This window comes from Pogonomyrmex barbatus, unplaced genomic scaffold, assembly GCF_055798465.1.
Source record: "Pogonomyrmex barbatus isolate J1 unplaced genomic scaffold, ASM5579846v1 scaffold16, whole genome shotgun sequence".
In the NCBI taxonomy this organism is placed as follows: Eukaryota; Metazoa; Arthropoda; class Insecta; order Hymenoptera; family Formicidae; genus Pogonomyrmex; species Pogonomyrmex barbatus.
The window spans coordinates 389,916-414,669 of NW_028297112.1; the positions used below are offsets into that span (position 1 = coordinate 389,916).

General features: G+C 36.9%; 2 protein-coding genes across 5 annotated transcripts in view; one reads left to right on the plus strand and one right to left on the minus strand.

Annotated features, from left to right (window-relative positions):
* LOC105431450 (synaptogenesis protein syg-1) overlaps window positions 1-24,754 on the plus strand; it is a 157,336-nt gene that overhangs the window by 128,907 nt on the left and 3,675 nt on the right. Inside the window, exons 2-8 of one of the 4 annotated variants that reach the window (XM_089073832.1) lie at window positions 11,669-12,056; window positions 13,989-14,118; window positions 17,270-17,469; window positions 17,943-18,278; window positions 18,715-19,200; window positions 19,527-19,967; window positions 20,428-20,567. In XM_089073832.1, the coding sequence (XP_088929958.1) occupies window positions 11,669-12,056; window positions 13,989-14,118; window positions 17,270-17,469; window positions 17,943-18,278; window positions 18,715-19,200; window positions 19,527-19,967; window positions 20,428-20,432 (1,986 nt within the window). In that variant the 3' untranslated portion in view covers window positions 20,433-20,567. Of the gene's footprint in view, window positions 1-11,668; window positions 12,057-13,988; window positions 14,119-17,269; window positions 17,470-17,942; window positions 18,279-18,714; window positions 19,201-19,526; window positions 20,305-20,427; window positions 20,568-24,754 lie in introns of those variants that run through there. The other 3 variants (XM_089073833.1, XM_089073831.1, XM_089073834.1) reach the window with 3 other exon arrangements.
* pch2 (pachytene checkpoint 2 protein) lies at window positions 20,362-24,302 on the minus strand. Its single transcript, XM_011645635.3, has 6 exons — window positions 23,335-24,302; window positions 22,597-22,753; window positions 22,323-22,514; window positions 21,957-22,184; window positions 21,419-21,766; window positions 20,362-21,196 (listed from the first exon to the last, which is right to left on the minus strand). Exons 1-6 carry the CDS (start codon window positions 23,379-23,381, stop codon window positions 20,921-20,923), a joined length of 1,248 nt encoding a protein of 415 aa, XP_011643937.1. The 5' UTR covers window positions 23,382-24,302; the 3' UTR covers window positions 20,362-20,920.

Sequence of the window (24,754 nt, forward strand, 5' to 3'; positions counted from 1 at the left end):
GCAACTGAAACCAAATTCGACTGCAGAGAGGGCTAAAGGGCTTTTTTATACGTTGCAAACCAACCGTATGCGCGGCGCGAAATAAACGACAGTGTATGTGAGCTGCATTTCCTTTCCCCCCCCCCACTCCCCCCTCGTCCCTCTCCTCCCTATAATCCGGAGGTGCAAGTATGCGAAGTCTGTTGTCCCGCCACAGTCCGGGATCGGCGAATCTGTAACGCGCATAAACGAAGATAACGAACTTGCGACACGCACGAAAGACCATGATTTTTCTTTTAGGAGAACTTTAGGCCCGGCTAGGCACCGGCTAGGCAACGTTATTTAAACGAGACTTAACTTCCTTTCTAAATAAATAAAGACAGATACATATTGAAGTCTCGCTTAAAATCAAGATAGCGTTAGTGCAACCTTAATTTTCTACTTTTGCTAATATTCTTATTTAGCGGCAGCCGAATTTAGCATTATTAATGATTAAGTTAAAGAAGACACTCGCTTTATTTACTGATATTTCAGTAAAAAAAAAAAAAAAAATTTTTTTTTTGTCATCACACGTGACGATGCATCGAGTTCGAGAGAGATATTCGGAAATAGTGCAATGTCGATGTTGGAATAAATTAAAAATGGTAAATTAAAGATCGCAAGTGCAATTTTTCGTCTAAAAGAGACTTCGTCAGCGAGATAAACGCGAGCGGGTATTCAAGATGTGTGAAAAATGTACTATATCTCACCGAGCGTGGTGAATACCGGGGCACATAATTATCGGTCCACCTCGCGCAACGATGATTTTTATACAGGGTACAAAATCAGACATCCGGCGATGTCGTATTTCCGCCTCGGACATTTTTCTATACGATATCGCCATACGATATTTCATTTTTAATCGTCGACAGTACGACGTCGAATCGGGTCAATCGGCTTTTCTTTTTAGCGGCGTTTCACTCCGCCGTGACGTTCAATTTCCTTCGCGCAGTCGTTATCGCTGTATTCAAAAGACGAGCATGTACGTGTATCACCGTGACGACATGTATGGAAAGCTTCGCGCGCAACACGATATTGACACGTCGGTCTCACCTGGTGAAAAAAAACTCACTGGCCAAAAATAAAGACCTTCCTTGCGCGCGGCTAATCTAAATTCAGCATTTATATATTACGCGTGATTTCGCGCGTGAATCCTGAGCTACGATCGAGAGAAATTCAAGATAGATTTCACAATATTCTTGGTTTGCTTAATTCAAAAGTAATACATGTTCTATTATTGTCAATTAATTTGTCACACGGTTAAATATTATTTATAGAGGGTAGCCTCGAACGTTCTCAGACTTTGACATTTTATAGAAAATTGAATTCTGAACAAAAACTGATTTTTCCTATAAACATGGATCGAAAAATGTTTTCTTAAAAGTTAGCACACAAAGATCTCTGAAATTACGGTTATTTTATACATTTTTGTAAATATCAGAGAGTATGCGTTTTTTATCAAAAATTGTAGAAACTTAAATTATTTTTCAAATGAGAACAAAATAATTGTAATACGTTCCATAGATTTTATATCAGCATAAGACCATCATGAGAGAATATTTTTTGCTTTACTTTTATACAATTAATATTTGTATTATGTTATTGTAGTCGTATATAGTGTTGATTTTTAACATTTCGCAATCGTATCGTATGTCATATATTTTTTTAATACAGTCACAAACTTATTCACTACCAAAAAAGCCGATGGTATTATGCCGACTCAATTTTTTATCACGTACTGAAATATATCGATTGTGCGCATTTAAAACCTTAAAGAATTTTGTTAGAAGGTTTAATAAAATAATAACGAAGATTTAGCTTCCGAATGGAGATAATTAATTCATCGCGATAATTAATTCATTGTCAAAAGCATTGAAGACATACGACAAGTTATAAATTTTCAACACTGGTTGAAAGTTTCAATCGAATACCACGAGACTAGAGTTTTATCCTCGATAAAAATTGAGGAATCGCAGGATCTTTAATTTAACACATTTGGAGGGAGGTGAAATAGCCCCTCTCCTCCCCCCCCCCCCCGAAAACTTTAACGGGAAATTTTTCCGCAATATTAAGAACGATGACGATGGGTATCGGTGATAATCGCGCGGAGAGGAATGGCAGGGCGCGAGTGACAGTGTCCCCTATAAATTTGCAAGGGGGAGACTTTCGTATTCGCCTCGTAGCTTATCTCACGACGCGAGATGCCGACGACGAACCCCCCCCCCGTGCTTCGTGCTCCGTGCTCCGTGTTCCGTACGCCTTATCTCGATCGCGAGATTCGAACTAGAAGGGTTTGTACATACGGATGACGTGTGGGTGGCTCATATCGAACTATGCAAAGTTACGCCGTCACGTCGAGAAGAGGAAGAGCAGAACGGGAGGGGGAGGGGAGAGGGAGGGAGTGTTGGAGGAGAGAAAGAAAGGGGGAGAGGAAGCGACGTGCGCGAGTATCGCTTCGGTTTTTCGATGCTTGTCGCGAAGAAAATTCTACGAGACTCGAAATAACGATAAATCTCCGCGGTAGACTGCGGCGTTCGAAGCTAATTCCCTTCGAATCGATAAACGAGAAATTGAACGTGACATGAATAGCGGATTATACGGTATACGGTATACGATTCGCGCGCTTTTTGCCCTTTAATAGGATAATAAGGGAGATATGAGACCTCTCATTCTTAACCAACGGTCTCAATAGAATCAAGCCAGTTTTATACGTAGATTTCTATCGACGCGATATAATCGGCTCGAGAAGCATTCGACTTGCGAATCGAGTTTGTGATTTACGATAAGTCTTTCTAAAAATAGGAGTATTCTCTTGGAGTATTCATTCTTCTCATTTTTTTTTTTTTTTTTTTTTTTTTTTTTTTTTTTTTTTTTTTAATTCCTTATCTACTCCCGAACGATTCTTTCGTCGTTCTTTCGACAATAATGTAATTGCAAAATTGCCTAATGAGAATTTAATGTATTTGAAGCAAAGGGGAAGAGTATTGCGTTGTGTTGCGTTATTTCCTCACTCGTAAACCAAACATAGCCGTACTTAAACGATATTAAACTCCTTCTGTTTCATAAAAGTCAAGCCAGTCTGAGCGGTGATGTAGCAAACAGTTCCATGCGAATGAACAAAAAAAAAACCTTCTCCTTTAAAACGACGCTTTTACTTTTGAAGCTCCACCTCTCACGAAAGGATCGCACGCAAAAGATCGGTACCAAGAAGTTACGAGACAGAAATTCCAGAACAAATCTCCCCGAATGTTTTATTTTGAATTAAAATCTCTTCGATTAATTTTCCTTTCAAGGCCGTTTTTCAGATTTCCTTTGAAAATCAAGGGGGAGCTCCACCAAAGCTTCAACCTTAAACCGTATTCTCTATTATTCTTTTTTTTTCCTTTTCTTTTTAAAATGACTGACAACCGTTATATCATAATTACGATGCCACCTCACCGGTGAGTAGAGATTCATTATTCTTATTACATAACGTTGCTACCTGCGCTCTCTCGTTATCATACTTCCGACGAAAAGAAGATATCATTCTATTCCGCATACAAACTAGGCTCTCTTTCTCTATATACTTTATTCTCTATATTACTATATTACTATACTATATTTTTTTATATACTATACTTTACCTATTATTTTATTATTTTCATTTTATATTTTTTATATTATTTTCCTTCCCCTTTTTTTTCATTTTTATATTATTATGTATTATATTATATATAACATAAATCTGTTTATTAAAATCAGTTCTTAAAAGAAAAAAAGAAAAAAATAGGAAACGTCTATCAGAAAATCAATTACAAATATGTCCGTTAATGGCACGATCTATTTATATTTTTGTTTCCAATACTTGCTTTTCTCTTCTTCACCTCTTTCGGTTCGACCACCATCGCGTTTTTATGGCCTCGAGGCACTTTTCGAGACGCGCTAAATAGCAACCAGGATGAAAACTTCGCGATCTCGATACCGCAATTTCTAGTCCTTTTGGAGAGAAGATTTCAGCCACTAAGAAAAAAAAAATGAAATTAATTGTGAAGTAAGAAACAGATACATCTCGTGGATGAAAGCTAGTTTATAATCTGTAATTTCTTATTCGCGAGATTTGCATAGGTAAAAACACATAATTTGTGATTATTAATTTTTTAACATTAATTTGTGATTTAAAAAAGATTCAGCTGCTAATTTGATACATCATTTAAAAGTGTAAATATAGTATAATTTATTTAACATATGTATAATATAGTTAATATATATATATATATTTGTTTATATGATGATTTGTGCATTTTTATTCAAATAAATCATCTGAACTAATGACGATAATATATGATAATGATTAATAAGAAGAAATTCAAATTAATCTCTTGTAAATCTGTAAAGAATTTATTACTTTTCGCACAATTCTACGTACTGTTTGTTACAGTTCGAAATCGAAATGACTCTTTACCGACTTATTCGCACGGTTCGCAACAGCTCGTGGAAGTAAATTAAAAGATATTCCTGTGAGATATTTTGATAAAGTGCATGGAGTTTGAAAAAAAAAAAAAAACAGAAAGAATCACACAAACAAATACTAAATAATCTGCACGCGCAAGAAATCCCTTTGAAAAACACCTTTGAAGGTTTCTTAACACGATGCAATTTTATTTCTGTAGAACAAGAATTGAAAATGTAATTATAGAGACAGTGGGTGAATTAAAAGCTACGGTACAACAAAGTAAACATTTCATTACACGTTGTTCGCAGTAATAATGTATACATAATATATTCGAGGATGGTTTTACCGCGTCGCGCTAATTCTTGCGTTTAGTTTGCGTGTCATTCGTTGTTTGTTGCATAACAAAAGTGAGCAACTTCAATGACGACAATTTTGGGAAGCAGGAAATATATCGTCGACGACGATTCGTAGTTACACTTTCAAAATTAAACAAGTTTCTCCCTCATTCTCTCTCGGTGTACACCATGAGAAACGTAAGAAGTTTTAGTTTAAAATGCGAAATCCCAATACGCTACAGGCTTAAGCATAATTTATATGTACCATACGTCCTCGGAGGATTGAGCAGAAACATCGAGAAATACCCCCGAGCGAATCCACACCGCAAGCGGCGGTGGCAGCGGCGTCCCTGCAGGGGTAGGTGGATTTTGCCCCCTACCGCCCGGTTTTCTTCGTTCGCTTAGGTTCTTCGTTAGCGGTTTCGAGGGCGAAGTGCCGCGGAGTTAGCTAATTGGTTGAACGCCTCCGGCGGCTACTCCCTGAATCCACGATATATACCAAATCCTTCCGCGACCGCGCCCCCAACTACCCCGTATTTTCTCCTACTCTGACCCAATCCTAGCTCCATTTCGTATCTATATCTCGGTATCTCGAACGACGTTACGAGAAAGAAGAGAAGGTAGAGCGGATAGAGTCGGTGGAGAGAGAGCGGCTTACAGCTGTATACTTTCCGCGAGATTACGAAATCGCGTTTTCGGCGTACGCACGCGAATTTACGGGGGGGGGGGGGGGAGGGGGGTCTAACGGGAAAATCCGGAAGCGTTTTCCGGAGCCCGAGTTTATCTCGGAAAGTTTTCTTCGCCGCTCGTGTCCGAGGATAAGAACGCCGAAATCCGAGATCTCGTTCGTCGGTGACAATGAGGGGAGACCGCCACTCGATATCCCCACCGTCGTCAGAATTTTCGCCGCTGAGAATTGCCGGAAGATATCGCGCGGGAACGACCTCAACTTGTCGCAATAAATATCGGGACCATTATCGGTTATACCGCCGAGATGCGTAGATAATAATCTTCACGAACGTAAAGATCATTAACTTCATTCGTTACGTGCGCCAATACGTTTCTGTCAGAGACACGGGTGGCGTGCGAGGAAACCCATCTGTTTCGGCACGAGATAAAATCTAAAAACATATCGATGCAATCTATTTCCCTTTTGACGTTGGTAATCCCACATGATTGTACCAAAAGAATCAAAGGAGAGAGTTTTATTTAAAAAATATACTTCGGAGCTACGGAGCCGATCGTAACCCTTTAACTTTGGATGTTAAGCGTCTCGGGGTAATCGAACCTCGTATTAAAACTCCATTAACCGACATGAAGTCCATTAAAAATTTTTTTAAGAAAAAAATTTTTTTTTTTTTTTTTTCATCGATTTGTTACCCTCTTGAATACGTAATACGCCGGGAATACATTACATAACTTTGTTATTAAGTCTCCTAACTTTTTCACCAACGGCAAAATTAACATAAAACTCCGCGGGAAAAAATCTACAACTGCGCGAGAAAACGCGCGATTAATGATGCATGCCGCGTTCGAAATCGGAGACGAGAGAGCGCCAAATATCCTTTTTTATAAAGCGCCTCCGCGTCCATCGCCGGGCATCAACGATGCTCTCCGCGCCGAGAGAGTATACGAGCCGGCGCGTAATTTTCGGCCGCATCGCTTTTTCGCGTCACGGCCCGACGTTTCTCATTCGCGCGCACGTAGAGTACATCGCGATTTAAGCGCGCGTTAGCGCGGGGTAATAAATACGACAAGTATGCGCGAAGACACGCGTCTCCTCGCGGGTGAGGGGGAGGAAGGGAGGACGACACGTATTTATCGCCGCAAGAATATCGATCCGCGTTTTCGCGGACGGGGGACCGGTTATTATCGCCGACGTACGTCGGATTTTCCCTGGCCAAGATAAGAGAGAGGGCGGGGGAGGGGGGGGGAAGAGGAAGAGAGAATCCTCTCAGCCGGCGGAGGAGCCGCCGTTTTCGTTTTAATCGAAATGCGATGCACGCATTCGTGTAATTTCGTAATCACCTCGCGTGCAACGGAGTGGCGGCGAGGGCGGGGAGCGGTGGTGAAAGGGGGAGGGACAACAGCCGGGTTGAATTGAAAAACACGGGCCTACCCCCCGGTTCAATCTGACGGATAAAAAACTGACGGGCGTGTAAAGTTTCGCCGTCGCGAGAATGATGCGATAAACGAACAGCGGCGCGTGTTTGCCGCGCGCGCGCGTTGTGCGGAACACCGGCGCTAACGCGTTTAAACGTTTTTAACGATAATCTGCATAACGCACGACGAGCGCGATACGCGAAAGTTCAAAAGCTCGCGGAAAGGGGGATGCTGGACGCGGTGGTAACGCGCGCGCTCTCTGTAACGCGCCGCGTATAATTACCGCGAATTGATTGCCGTGCGGGAATAACCAGGACCGTTTATAAATTCAATGCGAATATTCATCGCGCATTTATATCGCGAGCGGTAAATTGCAGCCGCCAATTAGTCGGATACGCGAACTTCTGTATCGGTTCTTTGTACGACCGCGGCTTTATCAAAGTGCTACATGCGCGATACATAAAGTGTACAATATATAAAATTATAAATAATATTCTTATCCCGAAATATTTATAGTATTTGATTAAGTGTAGCTATATTTTGCATTTATTTCTAATGCAAATTGATTATCATTATGTTACTTCTTTTTTTTCTTAAGAAATGAATCGATATGGGAAAAAGAAAGAGTTACAATTTATTTTGTACAATTGTAATAAATAATAATATAGAAAACTCTTGCACGAAATTTATCTACTCTTTTTATAATTCTTTCGTCGTCTTTCTATGAAAACTTATTTTTTAAGTTTCTAAAAAAATGTTTTTATCTATAAAGTCAAATAAAAACAATATTGAAATTTAGTCAGAATGTTGAAACTTTTTTCAGAACTGTGAAAAACTGTGAAAAATATTGCATAATATTTAATTCTTAATATATACACATACGCACATACATTCTTATTGCGATATTTAAAGATGATCTTGATGGTAAAGAACGAAATATTAAAAAAGTTACGATGGAAATTAATGTAAAGAGGTCGTAACTTGACGGAAACATCAACAATCAGTGACGTGATAACATTTCGTATATATCTATTCTTGATAATATATCTTCAGTTCATGATACAGTATACAGTATTATCGATAGAAGATAACATGGAAAACTATAAGTTTTTTCATCATAAAAATAAGAAATACATATATTATAATCATTCAGAGAAATCTCGAATGATAAAAATGATGAAATTTATAGAGTAACAATAGAATAAATTAATTTCTCTTTATCCTGTTCTAAATACGAGAGAGAGAGAGAGAGAACATAACGTTCCGACAAAGGACATTGTGATCTCTCTCGCATTCAAATCACATTTGCGAGAGGGATAACCTTAAACGAGAATATCATATTATCGGACTATTTTTTTACAGTTTTTATAATTCCTGAAGTCAGCTCTTAAATTTTTCGCAGCTGCTACCAGATGACTGAAATATATATCAAGAATAAAATTAAAAATTAATAATACACAAATTGCTATTTTTATCCAAATACGTTATAATAATATCTTCTTTCATTTTCAAATTATTTATTCGTCCAGGCCCTGTCCAGGCTCCTCCCCCCCCCTCCCCTCCCCCCTCGGCGATTTCCTTCACGTTCAAAGGCGCAAAAGCGATAGGGTCAGTTACGCGAAAAGCGTAATAATGTGATCGAACAAAGCGGTGTCCGGCACGAAACGCGGCGCATGACCACGCGGTGGCACTCCGATAACACGCTCGAATAATAAGGATAGCGCCCGGAGAGGATGCAGGGTTGGATACGCACGCCTGAGCCCGCGCGTTCGGGGTCCGTCTTCCGTTTCCAGTCCGGTCGCTATGACGCGCGATGTGGAACCGAGCCAGGGCACCGTAGAAATGTGCGTGGCACGGCGTGGTTCTATTCACGCTAAAAAATTTATCGCAGGTGTCCATAGTGCCTTGCGACCCGGCTAACTAATTTGCCATAAATTTGCCTCGTACTTATATATAACGTAATATCACCTAAATTCCACCATCCATGTAAATTTTTTCGCGCGAATCCATTAGCTAAACCTACTTAGCTGCTACTACTACTGCGACAGCTACGTGTGTTAGCAGCGAACACCACCACACGCATACATAACAAAGTAATTTTTGTTTTATTTTTATTTTCTTTATCGTTATTTCACGTTATTTCGTACATAGTTAGCAACTAGACAACACTTACGTGTTGTTAAGAACACGTGTTTAAGCGTATATACCAGCCAATTGTATAATCGACCGTTAAACTTTCAACTCGAGTGATTTTACTTTTATAGCTTCTCATAATCTCAATCCGTAACGAGTATTTCTGAGAAAGAAAAAAATAGTTTGTAATCGACGATTTAGACGAGAGTTCTCTACATATAGCAAATAATTATCAAATTTTTGGTCATTTGCGTAATTGAGCGAACACATAAATGAAAAAAAAAATAAAAATTTAGATCTTAACGGGTTAATTTCGCGTTAACTCGTGTCGTTCCGCGGCCTGAACGCTCATTCTATTTACCACGCGTACTTTCTTTCCGCGCCGCGTACTCCCGTCGTTGCGTCGCGCTACTTCTCGGATTCGAACCCCCTTTCGCGAGAAGATCCGAATTTCTTTTTCCAATTGCCTCGCGAGTCGGCGAAATTTGCGGAATTTTCGTGGCCAAGACGAATTTGTAATGCCAAACCGCATTATCTCCTTTTACACAACTTTCTCCTATTGCGTATAAATTTGTGCCACGTGGTACAATAGTGCAATGGGCAATTGTTGTTTCCTCAGACTTTTTTTTCGCAATAAAAATTTATCTCCCCCTCCCCGTTTTAATTAGATGCTAACATTATGTTTAATGTCTCGGTAAGCCTTTTTTTTATATAATATTGTCTAGAAATGTTAATTTATAATATATTTCTTTTAAAACTTAATATTATAATATTATAAATGAGTGTTTTATTTTTTAATATTGATATTATAATTTTAGCCATCTTGACTGTAATTTTACTTCTTTTACCGTTTGAATTATTATATCTTTTCATCATGTTCGGTCTGATTCTGTGTGGGACACAGTTAATGTGCTTTCCTCGCTCGTCTTGGTAATCGACGTGAGCGTCACACATATATTTGGATTACATCCTGCCATATGGAGCCTCTTCTTTCATAATTATATACCACTAAGTATAGAGACTCAGTATAGAGACGAAACATTTGGTTTGAAATTTTTTTTTAAATAAATAATTTTTATTTTATTAATCACGCACTTACCGCGCTTTTCTCATTTGTCCTAATCGTTAATTGTAATATTATAATAAATTTATTATTACAATATATTTTTTTTATACATATTTAATACATTTTGTATTTAAACATAAATTAATAAATATGTATTTTTATCTTTTCTATCTTTATATTTAATGCATAAAGTAAACAAGATTCTTTTCATTTTTTATTCCTGTATATATTTGAATAAAAGCTTTATTTATTTATCTATAAATGACAAAATAATTCACATATATATATATATATATATATATATCTCGATTGTTTAGAAGTACATTCAATAATTAATTTTTTAACGAAATAAATTTACAAAATGAAAAGTGATATATTTAAACAAGAACGGCTTGTTTTAAGCCATCTTGAATTTATCTATTCTTATTTAAAAATATATTTGTAACTGTTTTGAAACTTTTTTGGATATTTCATAGACAATCACTTAGATAGCTGGATAACGCGAAGATTAGTCATTGTTTTTGAGTGATAAAAATATCTCTTCGAAGAGAAGAATATCAAATAATAGATATTACAAAAAAAAAGTACGTAGACTAGTTCACTGATTCGACGATGATAGCGCTGTGTCGGTAGCGTGGAGATACGACCCTTCGAACTCGAAGGCGGCTCGTTCAGTCCATGTTTACCACCACCGGATGAACGGTACGCATTTGCGACTGCGGTTACCGGTTCCAGTTGACAGTAACTCGTAAATTTTGTTCGAAAAAACGACTCGACATCAATCGATATCGTGACGCAACAGTGCAAACCGGCGGAAAAGTTTTATGAAAAAAAAAAAAAAATCTATTTCGATTATTAAAACGAGTTTTGTTGAAAAAAGATCGCGTTTTTTTTTTTTCGCTTCTGTTAGATTATTTTCGCTGGGAGACGAGGTGAGGCGATAATAGGCGATTCTGGTGAAAGCATCCGGGACCATACCCATACCCGAGGATCGCCCCCGCGGACTTTCGCGCTTTAGTTAGGCGCGGTAATAAAATGCGAGCCTCGAGCGAGCTCGCGCCGCTTCAACGGATTTCCGAACGGGAGACTCGCGAGTGAACGTTCCGTGATTACGAGTGATTTGCCCGGATCGATCGTCGATGGCGAAATGTGAGGCAGAGAATGGTGGGTTTATCTTCGATCGGGATCTATGATTTGGCGAACGTATAGGCGCGGGTGTTGCAGGCCTCTCGCGTCGCGTTGCGAGCGAATTGTATTCGATGTTCGATCGCGCACGTGTTTCCTTCACGTGTTGCCGCCGCTCTCCCGCCGGAGATCATTCCAGCGAAGGATTTTCCCGTGAAGGAATTTCCTTTGAGAGAATTCATATTCGGAATTCCGACTGAAATAGTCGGAATCGATAGATTCCGTGAACTTTGACATAATCTGTCTGTGAGCCAGTCTCTTCGCGCCGTAAATCCTCCAAAGTCCGTTCTCCAAAATCCGCGCGTCTCTCTCTGGATCTTCGCGCGATCCGCAAGGCAACACTACCTTCCTCGATAGTGGAAGATGCCTTAATCGAATCGATCGCGAATCCCCTAGCAACCAAAGATGACGTCCGATCGCTGGATCCGTTCGCCGATGTTCCTCCTCGCCGTCGATTGCGTTTTCCACGCTTTTGTCTCCGGCGAGCAGCGCTTTATCGAGAAGCCGCCGCTTTATCAAGAAGTGTCGACCAATGACGACGTACAGTTGCGTTGCATAGTGCAGGACAAAGCCGGCCAGTGCATTTGGCAAAAGGACCGAAGGCCGGTGGGCATGCACCCGGACAAGTACGAGTGGGCGAGCAACCGCGGTGGCGATTGCACCCTGCTGATAAGACGTGCTAATTTATATTTTGATGATGGCTTTTGGGAGTGCCAAGTCACATCCAGCGACTTCACCCGTCAAGACGCGCTCTCGTCCGAACAGTCCAGGCTGCTCGTCAGAGGTAAGAATTTCGATTTCACCCGCGTCCAATCTTGATGGACATTGTGCTTTTAGGAGAAAAAATATATATATATATATATATATATATATATATAGCTCCTGTATATAAAAATATACGTAATAAATAAATAATAAAGCCAAATGAGCTAAATTTGTAATAAATCATACAGCTGTCGTGTTAATAAAGATCGCAAAAAATTAAATTAATACACATGAACAGAAACGTTAATAACATAAAATAATAAATAAGATATTTTATAAAAAATACATATAAGAAGAAACAGTTCATAATTATAAATAAACTAAAAATTAAGTAAAAGTCAAGGGTCATGTCAGCGTAGTCCAATTCAATCGAAAAAAATATAGTAGAAGTCAAATTTTTAAGTATAAAGTTCGATTTTTCTTGATAAAAATAAGAAATCTAAAAAATGTTACATAATATCGATTTTTGCATTTGACAAACTTATTTTCGCCAAATAATCTTATGCAACATTTTTTCTTATTTTCTTATTTTTACCAAGAATACCTTCCGGATTATTATATATGTAAAAAGTTGACCTGTATATTTTCCAATTGATTTATGTTGACATGAACTATCGACTTTTTATTTTACTTGTATTTTTACTTTATTTATAATTATGAATTATACTTGTTCTTGGCGATGTCTTTGGTGAATCTTATTTAATTATTGTTATTATTATTATTATTTTATGTTATTAGCGTTTCGATTCATACGTATTAATTTAATTTTCTCCAGTTTTTTATTAACACGACTATATGATTTATTATAAATTTTACTTTAAAAGAATTTTTTAACTTGCTGAAGAAGGCTCAGTATAGTTGAAAAAAATATTCAAACTTAGTTTATCATAATTGACATGTTATTTTGATTCGTTTCAATAAATATTTTTCTCATATTAACAATATTTATTTACTTGCTCGTTTATTGGCGTTATTGTTTATTATTATACTTTTAAATCTGTCGCATGTTTCAAATAAAGGATGAATCGTTAATTTAAGTGTCATATTATACAGTGAAATTAATATATAATTATTTTATAAATATACAGACACACAGAAAGAGAGAGAGAGAGAGAGAGAGAGAGAGAGAGAGAGAGCAATTTGTTGAAATATCTAAAAATTAGATATATTAGATATCGATTAGGAAATTTGATTGGATCTAAAAATAATTTGGACTATCAAAACAAATTTTGAGAAACATTTAAATTGCTTGATGGAATATCAAAAATTTGTGCCATTATCATTGTGCAATATTATCATATCCTAGATAATAATTTTGATGATCTAAATTTGTTTTCAGATTTATAATTGTTCAAATTTTCAGATATTTCAGTTCAGTTAAAAATCGTTCTTTTCATATATAATATATAATATTCGCGTCATAATATATTTAAAACTGTAATACAAACTGTAATACAAACTGTAATACAAAAGCTGAATACAAAAGCAATGTACATAATATTATTATGAGATAGCATTTGGAGTCTCGCATTTTAAGAAATTTTTTTTATACTACTTGCATATTTATACTATATAGCACGTCCAGTTCAGCCTCGAATATGCTATCAAAGCGCGTTGAATCGTTTGTGAGGATCGTTAATATTCCGCGAACATTGACCTCGAGTGATGCAAGAAAACACATACAGCCGTTATGCTCTACTTTCCTTACAATTTTGCAATATCCGTGTTAATGGAAATTTGGTCGAGAGTGGCCTAATCGACTTCTATTAGCTGTTCCCTCTTCGAAAGTATACGATAACGGTCGTAACTATTCGTTTAGCCGAAAAGGAAACAAAAATGTTACCATGTAACCATTATATTGGAGATATTGGAGAACCAAACCCGATGTATATAGCAATGTCCGTCAATCTCAATCTATCTTATGTAAAATGCACCCTAATGCGTGTTCCAGTAAAGCCCAGGAAACCTCAACTGGAATACGGAGGGGCCGAGCTGGGCGCCACCCTAACGCTAAAGGACGGGCAGGAAGCAATGATTGCCTGCGTTTCGAGATACGGAAATCCACCCGCCATCATAAAGTGGTAAGCTTTGTTCTTAAACACTCGAACTTGTGTACTACGTCGCGATCAGTGAAACATTACAATGTAAGATAATAAAACGCTTTGACGTTTTTATTATATATATTCTCCTCATTATCATTTTCATTGACATTTTTATTGTATATTCTCCTAAATTAATTCGCATTGCATTAAATCTTATTAAATTTGACAGATCAGAAACATTCTTATATCAATAATTAATTTAGAACTTAATTTAGAAGATTCGATTTTAGCCTCTTTGCGAATTTCACGTATGTACATTAATCACGAGGAAGGATTATGTGCGCGCAATAATTTCTCACCAAGAAATATTTTAGCATGACACCAATAGAAAGGAATGGACAAATGTTGAAAGGTTTATACCAAATAATTATAGATTAGTTCCATTTGTCTTAAACCTCTGTCTTTTACCTGAGACAAGACGATTAGGATTTAAATGTTTCTATTTTTCGACGCGATTGAAATGCTATTGGAATGCTGACCAATTTCGATGGGACAGTCCGATAATCACTAAAAAAAATATCTAATGGTTTTCGGATAATTTCTTCCCCATTTCTTTTCTTATCCATTTTCAGATAAACTCTTGAAAAAAAATAGCAAGAAGAAAAGGAAGAAATGCTAAGATAAATAAATACAAACTTCTTTATATACTTTTAATTAAACAATCTAGATTATTATTACGTTCTTTGAAAACCGTTTCTTAATTTTAGAAATTTATATACGGTGTTTTTTACCTTTCTCAGGAAGCATATTCGTAAAAAAATTTTTTTCTTTCTCGAAAATAATAAATTTTTTTTCTTATGAAGAGGATATACCCAGGACCTGGCGTCGGACGTCAGTTCTGAAGTGATTTCCGAATATTTACAAAACATTCCCGACCCGATGTCGCCGCAATTGATGTTCTCCCGCGGCTCTTTTCGCCCCACACACACACCAATCGCAAAGGAAGTCCGCTAAGGAGAAATAACATTTTCAAATTACGCTTTTGCGACGCCTCGCGTCGGGCGAGCCTCGCGCTAAGCAGCGCGCTTTACTGCACATTCCTGCGTTACACGGCTGCACTTGTTTTCTTACCTCGCGGAAAACACGGCCGTGTTTTCAAACGTGGAACATCACGGTGCCTGATGCGGCGTTCGTACGGCGCGCCGATCCGAGCCGTCTGGTCTGGCGCAAGAAGCCGTGACGTTATGTTTATGCAGGGAAAGGACCCGCGCGCGCGCGCGCGGAGGGCTCGTCGTTTTGGTTTACGGTCCGCTGAATTTAGCCGTGCCTTATCTTGCACGTTCTTGCGCGATGTAAAACATCTGTTCCTCGGGATGGCACGCGCTTCTTTTGGAGGCCCGCCGATGCCTCCGTCCGCTCGTTCCCGGAAGGCGTTCCAGGGAGACTAGAGGGACGAGAGGGAGGAGAGAGAGAGAGAGAGAGAGAGAGACAGAAGCGGCGGGTGTAATTTAAGCCTCGAACGGTAGCATATGTAGCGCTGCTGCGCGAGAAGGGGACCCATTGATGAATGGTTCTTTTGAGGAGGAAAGCTAAGTTTCCGATGCGACGCCGACGTTCTCGCCCCCTTACCCCTAGTCTCGAGTCGAGTATAACTTCTCTCGCAACGCATGCAAACGCGTTTGAAAGCCGTTCTAGTCTCTCACAAGACTCTCCTTTGTACGTCTCTTCAGCTCGCGCGTCGGGTGGGCCCGATTGTAATTTAACTTCTTTATTTTTATCGCGTCGGAGTTACGACCTCTTACTTTTGCACGTTTACGCGGAGAAGACGCGGCGATCGAATTGTATTTCGGGAGAGAAGACGCTCCCGAACGTAACACTCGTGTTTCCCACGCATTTTATTTTAGGGTCACGGCACTAATAAAAGAATTTCGTCCGAAAGTGGGACTCGTCTGAAACAATATCGGTCGCGCATTCTTTTACGACCGATAATAGCCGCGCGGTTTAATGATCCCTGCCCGGTTTTCTTTTTCTTCGCGTTGCGGACACGACCATGCTGAGTATAATTATGTAGATTATAGCCATAGAAACTGAGAAATTGTGGCCACGAGCGTAGTCCCGCCGCGCCTGTGAATCACGTTAGAAAAGGGTATGGACCTTCTCGGCGGTGTTCCTCTTCTTTTTTTTTTTTTTTTTTTTTTTTTCTGAGGAGAAGGTTGGCCCAGTTAGCCGGAAACCAATGGATTTATGTGAATCACTCGCGGAAACGATACTGCACACGGAACTGTATCATCTTCGACTAATCGCACACAGCTTCCGTTCATGTGCGTCATAACACAATATCGAACTTGATATATGTGAGTAACAAATATCGGAAAGAAACTTCAACGATATATTGGAAATGAAGCATCGTTGAAAGATATTTTATATGCAAGGGAATATATAAAGTATGCAATATTTTTTGAGATATATAAATTTGATTGAAATTTATATTTCTCTTTTTTTTTTTTTTAACGAATTTTATATTAAAACATATCGCATTTATTGTTGAAAATGTAATAAAAGTATATTTTTTATTTATTAAAACGAAAATTTTGTTCTGATTTTAAATTGTTACGTTACAAATTCATTAAAAAATGATGACACATTGTTGGTAATATGAATATTTATCTATAATTTTTATATATAAATTTAAAAAATAAGAAAGATTATTAGACGTCTGTCAAGTATTATTGTCATTATATTTTGTATAGTAGAGTCTGCTATTCGAAAATATATTTTTACATAAAATATAATACACTTCATAAAACTTAAAAAAAAAATTGATATTTCTGTAAAAGAATGGTTTTATCTTAAAAATTTTATCGCTGATGTGTTTGAAACAAAAAATGTTTTCAAAAAATACTTGAAGACTGATATTACAGAAAGGACGCAAAACGTTTCTAAACTTAGCGAATGACCTTTCGTAATATTGATTTTATGACCATTGTCGAATCGATACTTTGTGAAAACTTGTGTCAATCATCATTTGTCATAAATGTGTTATCTAAACGTTGATACTATCTTCGGAACTGATTTTAAATGTGTGACGAACGAGGTTTTAAAGGTTGGGGGGGGGGGGGGGGAATCTGCTTAAAATGAAATGAGGCATTGGAGCTATTTAACTTGTAATACTGACAAATTTGTCCCGCAGGTTCGTTGGGAACGATGAAGTGGAACCCGCCGCGGTGCAGAGCAACGCAACGGAGGTGGATAATCGAAAGACCTGGGCGGCTCATAGCGTTCTACGGGTGCGTGGTCAGAGGGAGAATCACGGTCTACCGATCCGATGTGTGGCTGCGCATCCAACGAGCTTAACGCCGATCGGCACAGAATCGCGGCTAGACATTCATTGTACGTACGTCCCCTTCGATCCCTACCAGAGAGCTAATGAAGCAAACAGCACACAAATTATAAATTTTATCGACACCTTCAGACATAAATAATAAGTAATGAAAGAAAGACTTGTTAGAAGTATTGATTTTTAAGCACGACACATTTTTCCTTTCTTTAATAAGAGAAAATATTTTGAAGAATTTATTTTGGCAGTTTTTTCTTTCTTATTTATTCGAAAATATGATTTATGACCGCGCAAACCGTCTTTGTGGTGTGTCTGATATATCTTTGGAAAATAGGTATTAAGTATAATATTAGAAAACTATGGGTATTTATTTTCTCAAACGCATACGCAGTTTTCAGCTTTTGTAATATGAATCGAATTGTTAAATGTGTGTGACTTGAGAAGAAGCGTGGGTTCCGTTTGTGTCCCTAAGCTGGGCGGGGTAAAGGGTCCACGACCGTATAACAGCAGTGCTTCTCGGTTTCAGATTCACCAGAAGTACGTTTGGAAACGAATCCACAACCGCTCTCGGCTGCTCCGGAGGACTCGGCAAGCTTCTTGAGCCTGAAGTGCCTGGCAGATGCTAATCCGCCCGCCAACATCAAATGGTTCAAAGATTCCGTGCCGTTCAGTGCATTGTTGGCCGACGGCACATCTTCGTCGTTGCCGATACAAGGCAAAACGATACTTTTGAATGACACTGTATGGAGTGCCGAATTGCTCTTCGAACCGGTCAAGAGAGACGATGCTGGCCTGTACTCGTGCAAAGCGACGAACATCGTCGGTGAAAGCGCTCCCGCGAGTTATAGGCTCGATGTGCAATGTTCGTAGAATTACATTATGTTGTTTCGGTATACTTTACCAGTTTCCTTTTCCTTCTACTTTTCCCCTCCGAGTAACTGTCTATCTACGCGATCTACGCATCGCTTAACATCTCTTTCCTCGAAATGACAAGGTTCCTTTCTTCCTTCATAGAATTATGTCATACATAAAATTTTTATGCGCAATTATATGTCGCGTTACTGTGAAAGTTGTAACTCTTGAATGCTTGGCTCTTTTCTCTTGCTATAGAAAACTGAAAGTAAAAGAGATTCGAGATATCCGCATTCAGCGTAATGCAATTTATGTATTTTCTTGAAATGTTTTATTCTTTTATGATTTAATGTATGAACGAGAATCCTTTATTTTCTTTGTCTGTCGCATCCTAAAGCGAATATGCAATCAACAGAGAGATAAGATGAACATGTTTGTTTCTTCAGATGCGCCGAAGTTGAAGAAGATGAATGGAAACGACACTTCTGTGGACATGGAGGAAACGGCATTGCTAAGTTCCGCTGTAGATCTTTTCGAATGTCCCGAATTCGAGGCCAATCCGCCTGCTCAGTACAAATGGGTTCATCTCCGTGGTAGTGTGACGGAAACCATCGGAAATCGTGTACAGAATAAGGGTGGCGGTCGACGTCTGCATCTAGAGAACATCATGTGGTCCGATGAAGGAGAATATCGTTGTATCGCCTTCAATACGATCAACGGCATCAGAAGAGAAATCACCAGCGATGGACGTTATGTGCTGCACGTAACTGGACCGCCAGAAATACAAGCTAGACCATTGCCTGGCGAAAAGGACTTCTATGAATCTGTCGGATGGGCAGGCGAACACGTGCATAGACTCAAGTCTCGATTCTGTTCGCGACCGCCACCGAAACTAGTCGCTTGGCAATGGGGCAGTTCCCACATTCGAGCCGGTAAAAAAAAGACGTTTATTTTAATCACTGAGCAGCGGTTCAAAGCTTCAACTTAATTTTAAATCAAAATCTATTTTCTGTCTTTCTATCTATTTTCTGTTTCACGGAGCAACTTAATATTCTACATATCAAATATACCAAATCAATATTTCAAAATGATTTAAGTATTTATTTGCATTTGTGTCAGAAAATAAAATTATGAGTAAGCAAATAAGTTTAATTTATTTTACTGCATAAAAATTCAATTATAATAATCGAATCAGATCGTATGAATCGATATCGTACCTCTACTTCAGTTTTAAAGTTAGCTTTTCAATTCTCGACAGGAGAAAGCATTCATCCGAAATACGAGGCTCTACCATTGGAACCCATCGTTGAGAATAAAATGGTGACAAACTGCTACTGGGCTAAGTTGGAGATCAAGGATTTGCGGAAAGAAGACGCCCGTATGTATACCTTATTGGTGGAAAGCGAGAAGGGCCGGGACTCGACAAATATCAACTTGATAGTAAAAGACCCCACAGAGACGCGCGTGATAGCCGCGGCTGTGGCAGTCGGCCTCTTGTTTATGTTGTTACTGATCTCTGTCGGCGTGTACTCGTTGCTGAAGATGCGACGTGGACGATATCTGCAAAAAGTAGAAGAGGAGGGCAGTATCGCGGCCGACGCGCTCTATAGTAATGGCGCGTCGATGGATCAGCAGAAGTCCATCAATTCATCCCACGCAAAAACCATCGCGAGGAAGTCCAGCTTAGACGGCAGTCAAGGTGTGTATGATTACAGTTGCATTGCAAAGCAAACGCGTGCCATCAGCCCGGAAGCACTCAAAGTTAGAAGAGCGCCGGCGGTCCTGCAGCCGCCCACTATCGTATAAAATATATGGATCTTCATCTCTTTTACCTACTTGAATTCTTTCCCTCATCATCGAATCCCTTTTCTAACAAATTTTACTTTCTTTGTTTTTTTTCATCAAACTTTCTTTCTTAACCAGAGTATTTTTACGATTTACTGTAGATTATACACAAAAAAATCAGAAATAATTTTAGTTATTTTTTATAGTATACAACGTGTATATTTATATTAAATGTTTTAATTTGATATTTATATCGGGTAATCGATGTAAGTATCTTCAAAAGACTGTTATTGCATATCGTTGAATAATTATTAATTTTTTTGGAATGTATAAATTATTTATTATATTATGCCCCGTTATTCGTTGTGTTTTAGCATAGCAGATAAGACAATAGCAATTTATCCATTTGAAATACAGGCACGTCGTGATAAATATTGTATGAAGAACTTCTGTACCGGTGCAAAGTATAGTCTGCGTTGTCGAAGCGGAACGAAGCGTAACTTTAATAGCGGTCGCATCTCAGTGATTTTAATGACGGTTGCGCGACGAGGCGGGATCAGTGCAAAACTGGACCTCACGGAAACTGTTACATACAGTTCCTTCCATTTTGATACTTAAATGAAGATATAGCATAAAAAGAAAATTTTGTGTATATTTGAAGAAAATATTCGAAATTAAATAGGGAATAAGTATCTTTTTTGTGACATTTATCATTTATTATATGAAAATAAATTAGATCAAGATATTAAATTATATATAATATATATATATATATATATATATATATATATATATACATATGTATATGCATACAAAATTAAAAAAAATGTTAGAAGAAAGAATAAATAGAAAAAAAACGACCTTTTTTCATGATTGTTGCAAATCACCTTCTTGCTGATCCTGTTTCAAAATAGCTGAATGCATGGCTTTCAGAAATTTAGATAATGTAGTTTTTCCTGTCGACGTATGAAGAGCATGCGCCAAAAATGGTATCTTTCTTAAAGTACGTCCAGTCAAGCCATCGCTCTCGCGACTAAGTTCCAACAGTTTGAGGCTATTCTTAATATCGTTCGCGTATTCTGTGTATCCAATTCTCTTTAATTGCGATATGTCATATATTTCTTCAGGTTCCAGTATTTCAGTCTGGAACATATGTGAAACAGTATAATGTTAATGTAATGAAATAGCATAACGTTAAGAAATCTCATTAATATTTGAGTAATATTTCTTATGTCATAGAATATTAAGTCAATAGAATGTTAAGATGTATATTGTAAGTAAACTATTATTGTAATCAATATTTGTTAGATTATTAAGTATTTATGTTATTGTGTCTCATGGGAGATTAAAATAAGTCATACATACTCTCATTAATTCCTTCAAGCATGAATGATAAATGTTGTAAATAGCGGTTTCAGACGGATATCCGAGATATTGCTTGATGTCTGCTCGATCGATAAAGGCAAGATCTATAGCTTCCGTCATATTGCTCGTTGTCAAAATTAAAACGTTTGGATATCGTTTGATTTGATCCAACTGCGTAAGCAATGCGTTCACAACACGTATGGAATCGGACGGTTCGGTCCCGTTGCTGCATAATTTACGTGCGTGAGCTAACGACTCTACTTCATCGATCAGAATGCATATCAATGCTTTTTCATCTTGAACCAAATTCTTTATTTCATCAAACAACTTCATAACAAGTTTCCCACTCTGCAGCAAAATACAAAATATCAATTTATCTGATATTAATGTAATCTGAATAAGGTAATGTGTGTGTGAATTTTGTTATCTATATTCTGTATTATTATTTAATATGTAAATTGAATTTTTTTTTTAATTTTTTTTCTGTACTTTAATCTTATATTCATTGTCTGTTCCGAACTGTCTGTCCGAACCTTACCTCTGAAAACCATTTTGAAAACAAGCTATGACTGTTAATCTCTATAAATTTCCCATGAGTGAAGCGATCTCCCATACGAATGATAGCTTTTTGAGCGAGAGCTTTGCACATACTGGTTTTACCTGTACCTGGAGGGCCATGTAACAATACCACTTTATTCCAGCTTATAATATTAGAGTTAACAGCATGATCAGAAAACAACATAGTCGTCTCTACAAATCGTAACAACTAAAAAAAAAAGAAATAAAATTAAAACCAAAACCGATATATATATATATATATATATATATATATATATATATTTCAATTGCAATTATACAAATAAAAAAATTTTATATTAACAAATGATCTATTAAATTTACTAACGTTATTCTTTATATCACAATCATAATATAAATTTTCCCACATATAATGAAATTCCTGGGCAGGTAACAACCAGTGAGATGCAACTGGTAATTCGTCAGAATCACATTTCATTGTTTCCATTGCGGCGCCATCCTCCGTCAATCTATAGATATAATATTTAATGGTAGCCCCTTGAATCTTGAACTTTCCTCTCTGAAATAAGCATATATATCTTTATTACACAAATACAAAATATCTTTTTAAGATAAATTAATGACATAAAGATTAATGATACCTCAGCATAGTCAGATGAGCATATTATAGATTCAACATGATCTTTTATAATTATGCTCGTAGAATCTTTGCCATATAGAATGACATTGAGAGAAATTTCTCCTAACAACTGAAGTTCCATATTTATCGCTTCTTCAATCATGGTTTTTGGCAAAGTACTGAAATAATAGGAACATAGTAGTAGAACAAGGAAATTATTCAGATTTTATGAATTAAAACGAAATATGAGCCTTTGAAAGTTTTATCAAAACAAATTTCATGTCATTTCGATCAATGTAAATTAATTTTGATTAATTTTTTTTTTTTAGTTTTAATAATTAAACAAAAAGTAAACTAAATCAAGATTAAAATTAAACTTTATTGATCAAACACATCATGGACATCAAACACATTTAAGTGCAAGTTACTATTGAAATTTATTAAATTACTTTGAGCTTTAATTTTCAATATTATCATCCCAATAAAATAGTTTTAATAAGTTCGGAAAAAATATTACTTTGCATATTTATTCTCATAGATTTTATCTAATAAATAGAATTAAGTAATCTCTAATGAGTCTATCATGACATTTAATATGTATATTAAATTATATGTAATTTTATATAAAGAAAGGATAAGATAATCTTTTTAAGGTTAACATAAACATAATGATCAGATGTTTCTATTTAAAAATCGAATAATACATTCGTGTATCTGCGGCAGAATAAATTCAACAATGAAAACAAAACGTAAACAATACCTGCCGGCATGTTGACATATCTCTACGTGTAACACGTTCTCCTCCATTTCTACAAATTTCACAGCATAGAACAATTTATAAAATTTGAAATAGTCAATGTTATGTAATAAACGAAATTGCAATAAGATCGCGTGCTTATTTTCATCGAGAAATGCTGTCTAACCGCTTTCACGTTTTGCGTCGTATTACTTTGTTCCGGTTCCGTGCTATCAGATTCAAAATTTGAAGTCGTTAAGCTGTGAGATAGAAAAAATCTAGACACTGACAAAGGAACAAATACGCCTAGCGGAGAATTTCAGAACGAATGATCACCAAGCACATTATCTTTTGTAGGTAATTCTTTCTTGTAGGTAATTTCTGACAGAACATTCTAGAAACGTCGAGTCTTGAGTCCACATCCATTTTGATCTGTTTAAGACTGTTTTATATTTATTTTCTATCAATATATAGATTAACTTCAATTTCAGTTTATTCTTTATCAAATTCTTAGAACTAAAGAAGATAAGAAATAAATTAAAATCAAATTTAATCTCTCAGTTGATAGAAATAGATATTAGAGAAAGATTTAGAATGTACATAATGTATATGCGTAAGAAAATTGACCAATCGCGTATCTAATGTAAAAAATATGTATCAATGTGTCAATATCATATTCTTTATTCTTTAGATTTAGGATTATCCATTTGTTTTTTTATATTATGCGTTATATAAATTTTTAGATTGTTCTAGATCGTTCTAGATCATTCCAGATTATTTGAGACAGTACAGTCGATATAAATCGATATTTCTTCAAACATTCAGAATTACACGAGATGTTATAACATTATTTCATTCTTTTGATCGAGTTTATCAACTCCAATTAATTTTACTTGCCTGATTAATTGAAACACAATCGATAATGTTGTCAACAGCAAAATTTCCAACTCACGATATTCAAATTGGCTATATCATTTAAACTGATATATACGTATATTATTGGTGTTATTTTATATAAATAAAAAAAATATGCATATCACATAATTATTTTATTACCAATAACAACTTACTTCTTCCTTATAGAAATAGCATTGATGGATGCTAGCGTTCTTTGTTTGAATAATTTTTTTTTTTTTTAAATTGGATGTTCCTCCCTCGAAATTCTGTTTTATCCATTTTATACAATGTTCACTTATATATCGTATTAACTCTCACTAAATTTATAAACAGATATCCTTATTCTAAGAAATGTAAACATGTATTTCTTATATGAAGCCTCGTCGTGTTGCCCTTCTAGAGACATTATTTATTTTCTGTAAGACTCATGTATTCGACGAAGATTCAAGAATTTGTCCTTTCGCGGTTGTATTAGAATGTACGAGATTCTTCCCTCGCCTTCGTCATCTCGAAATATCGTGATGTTTCTCGACGCATGCGCCACTGT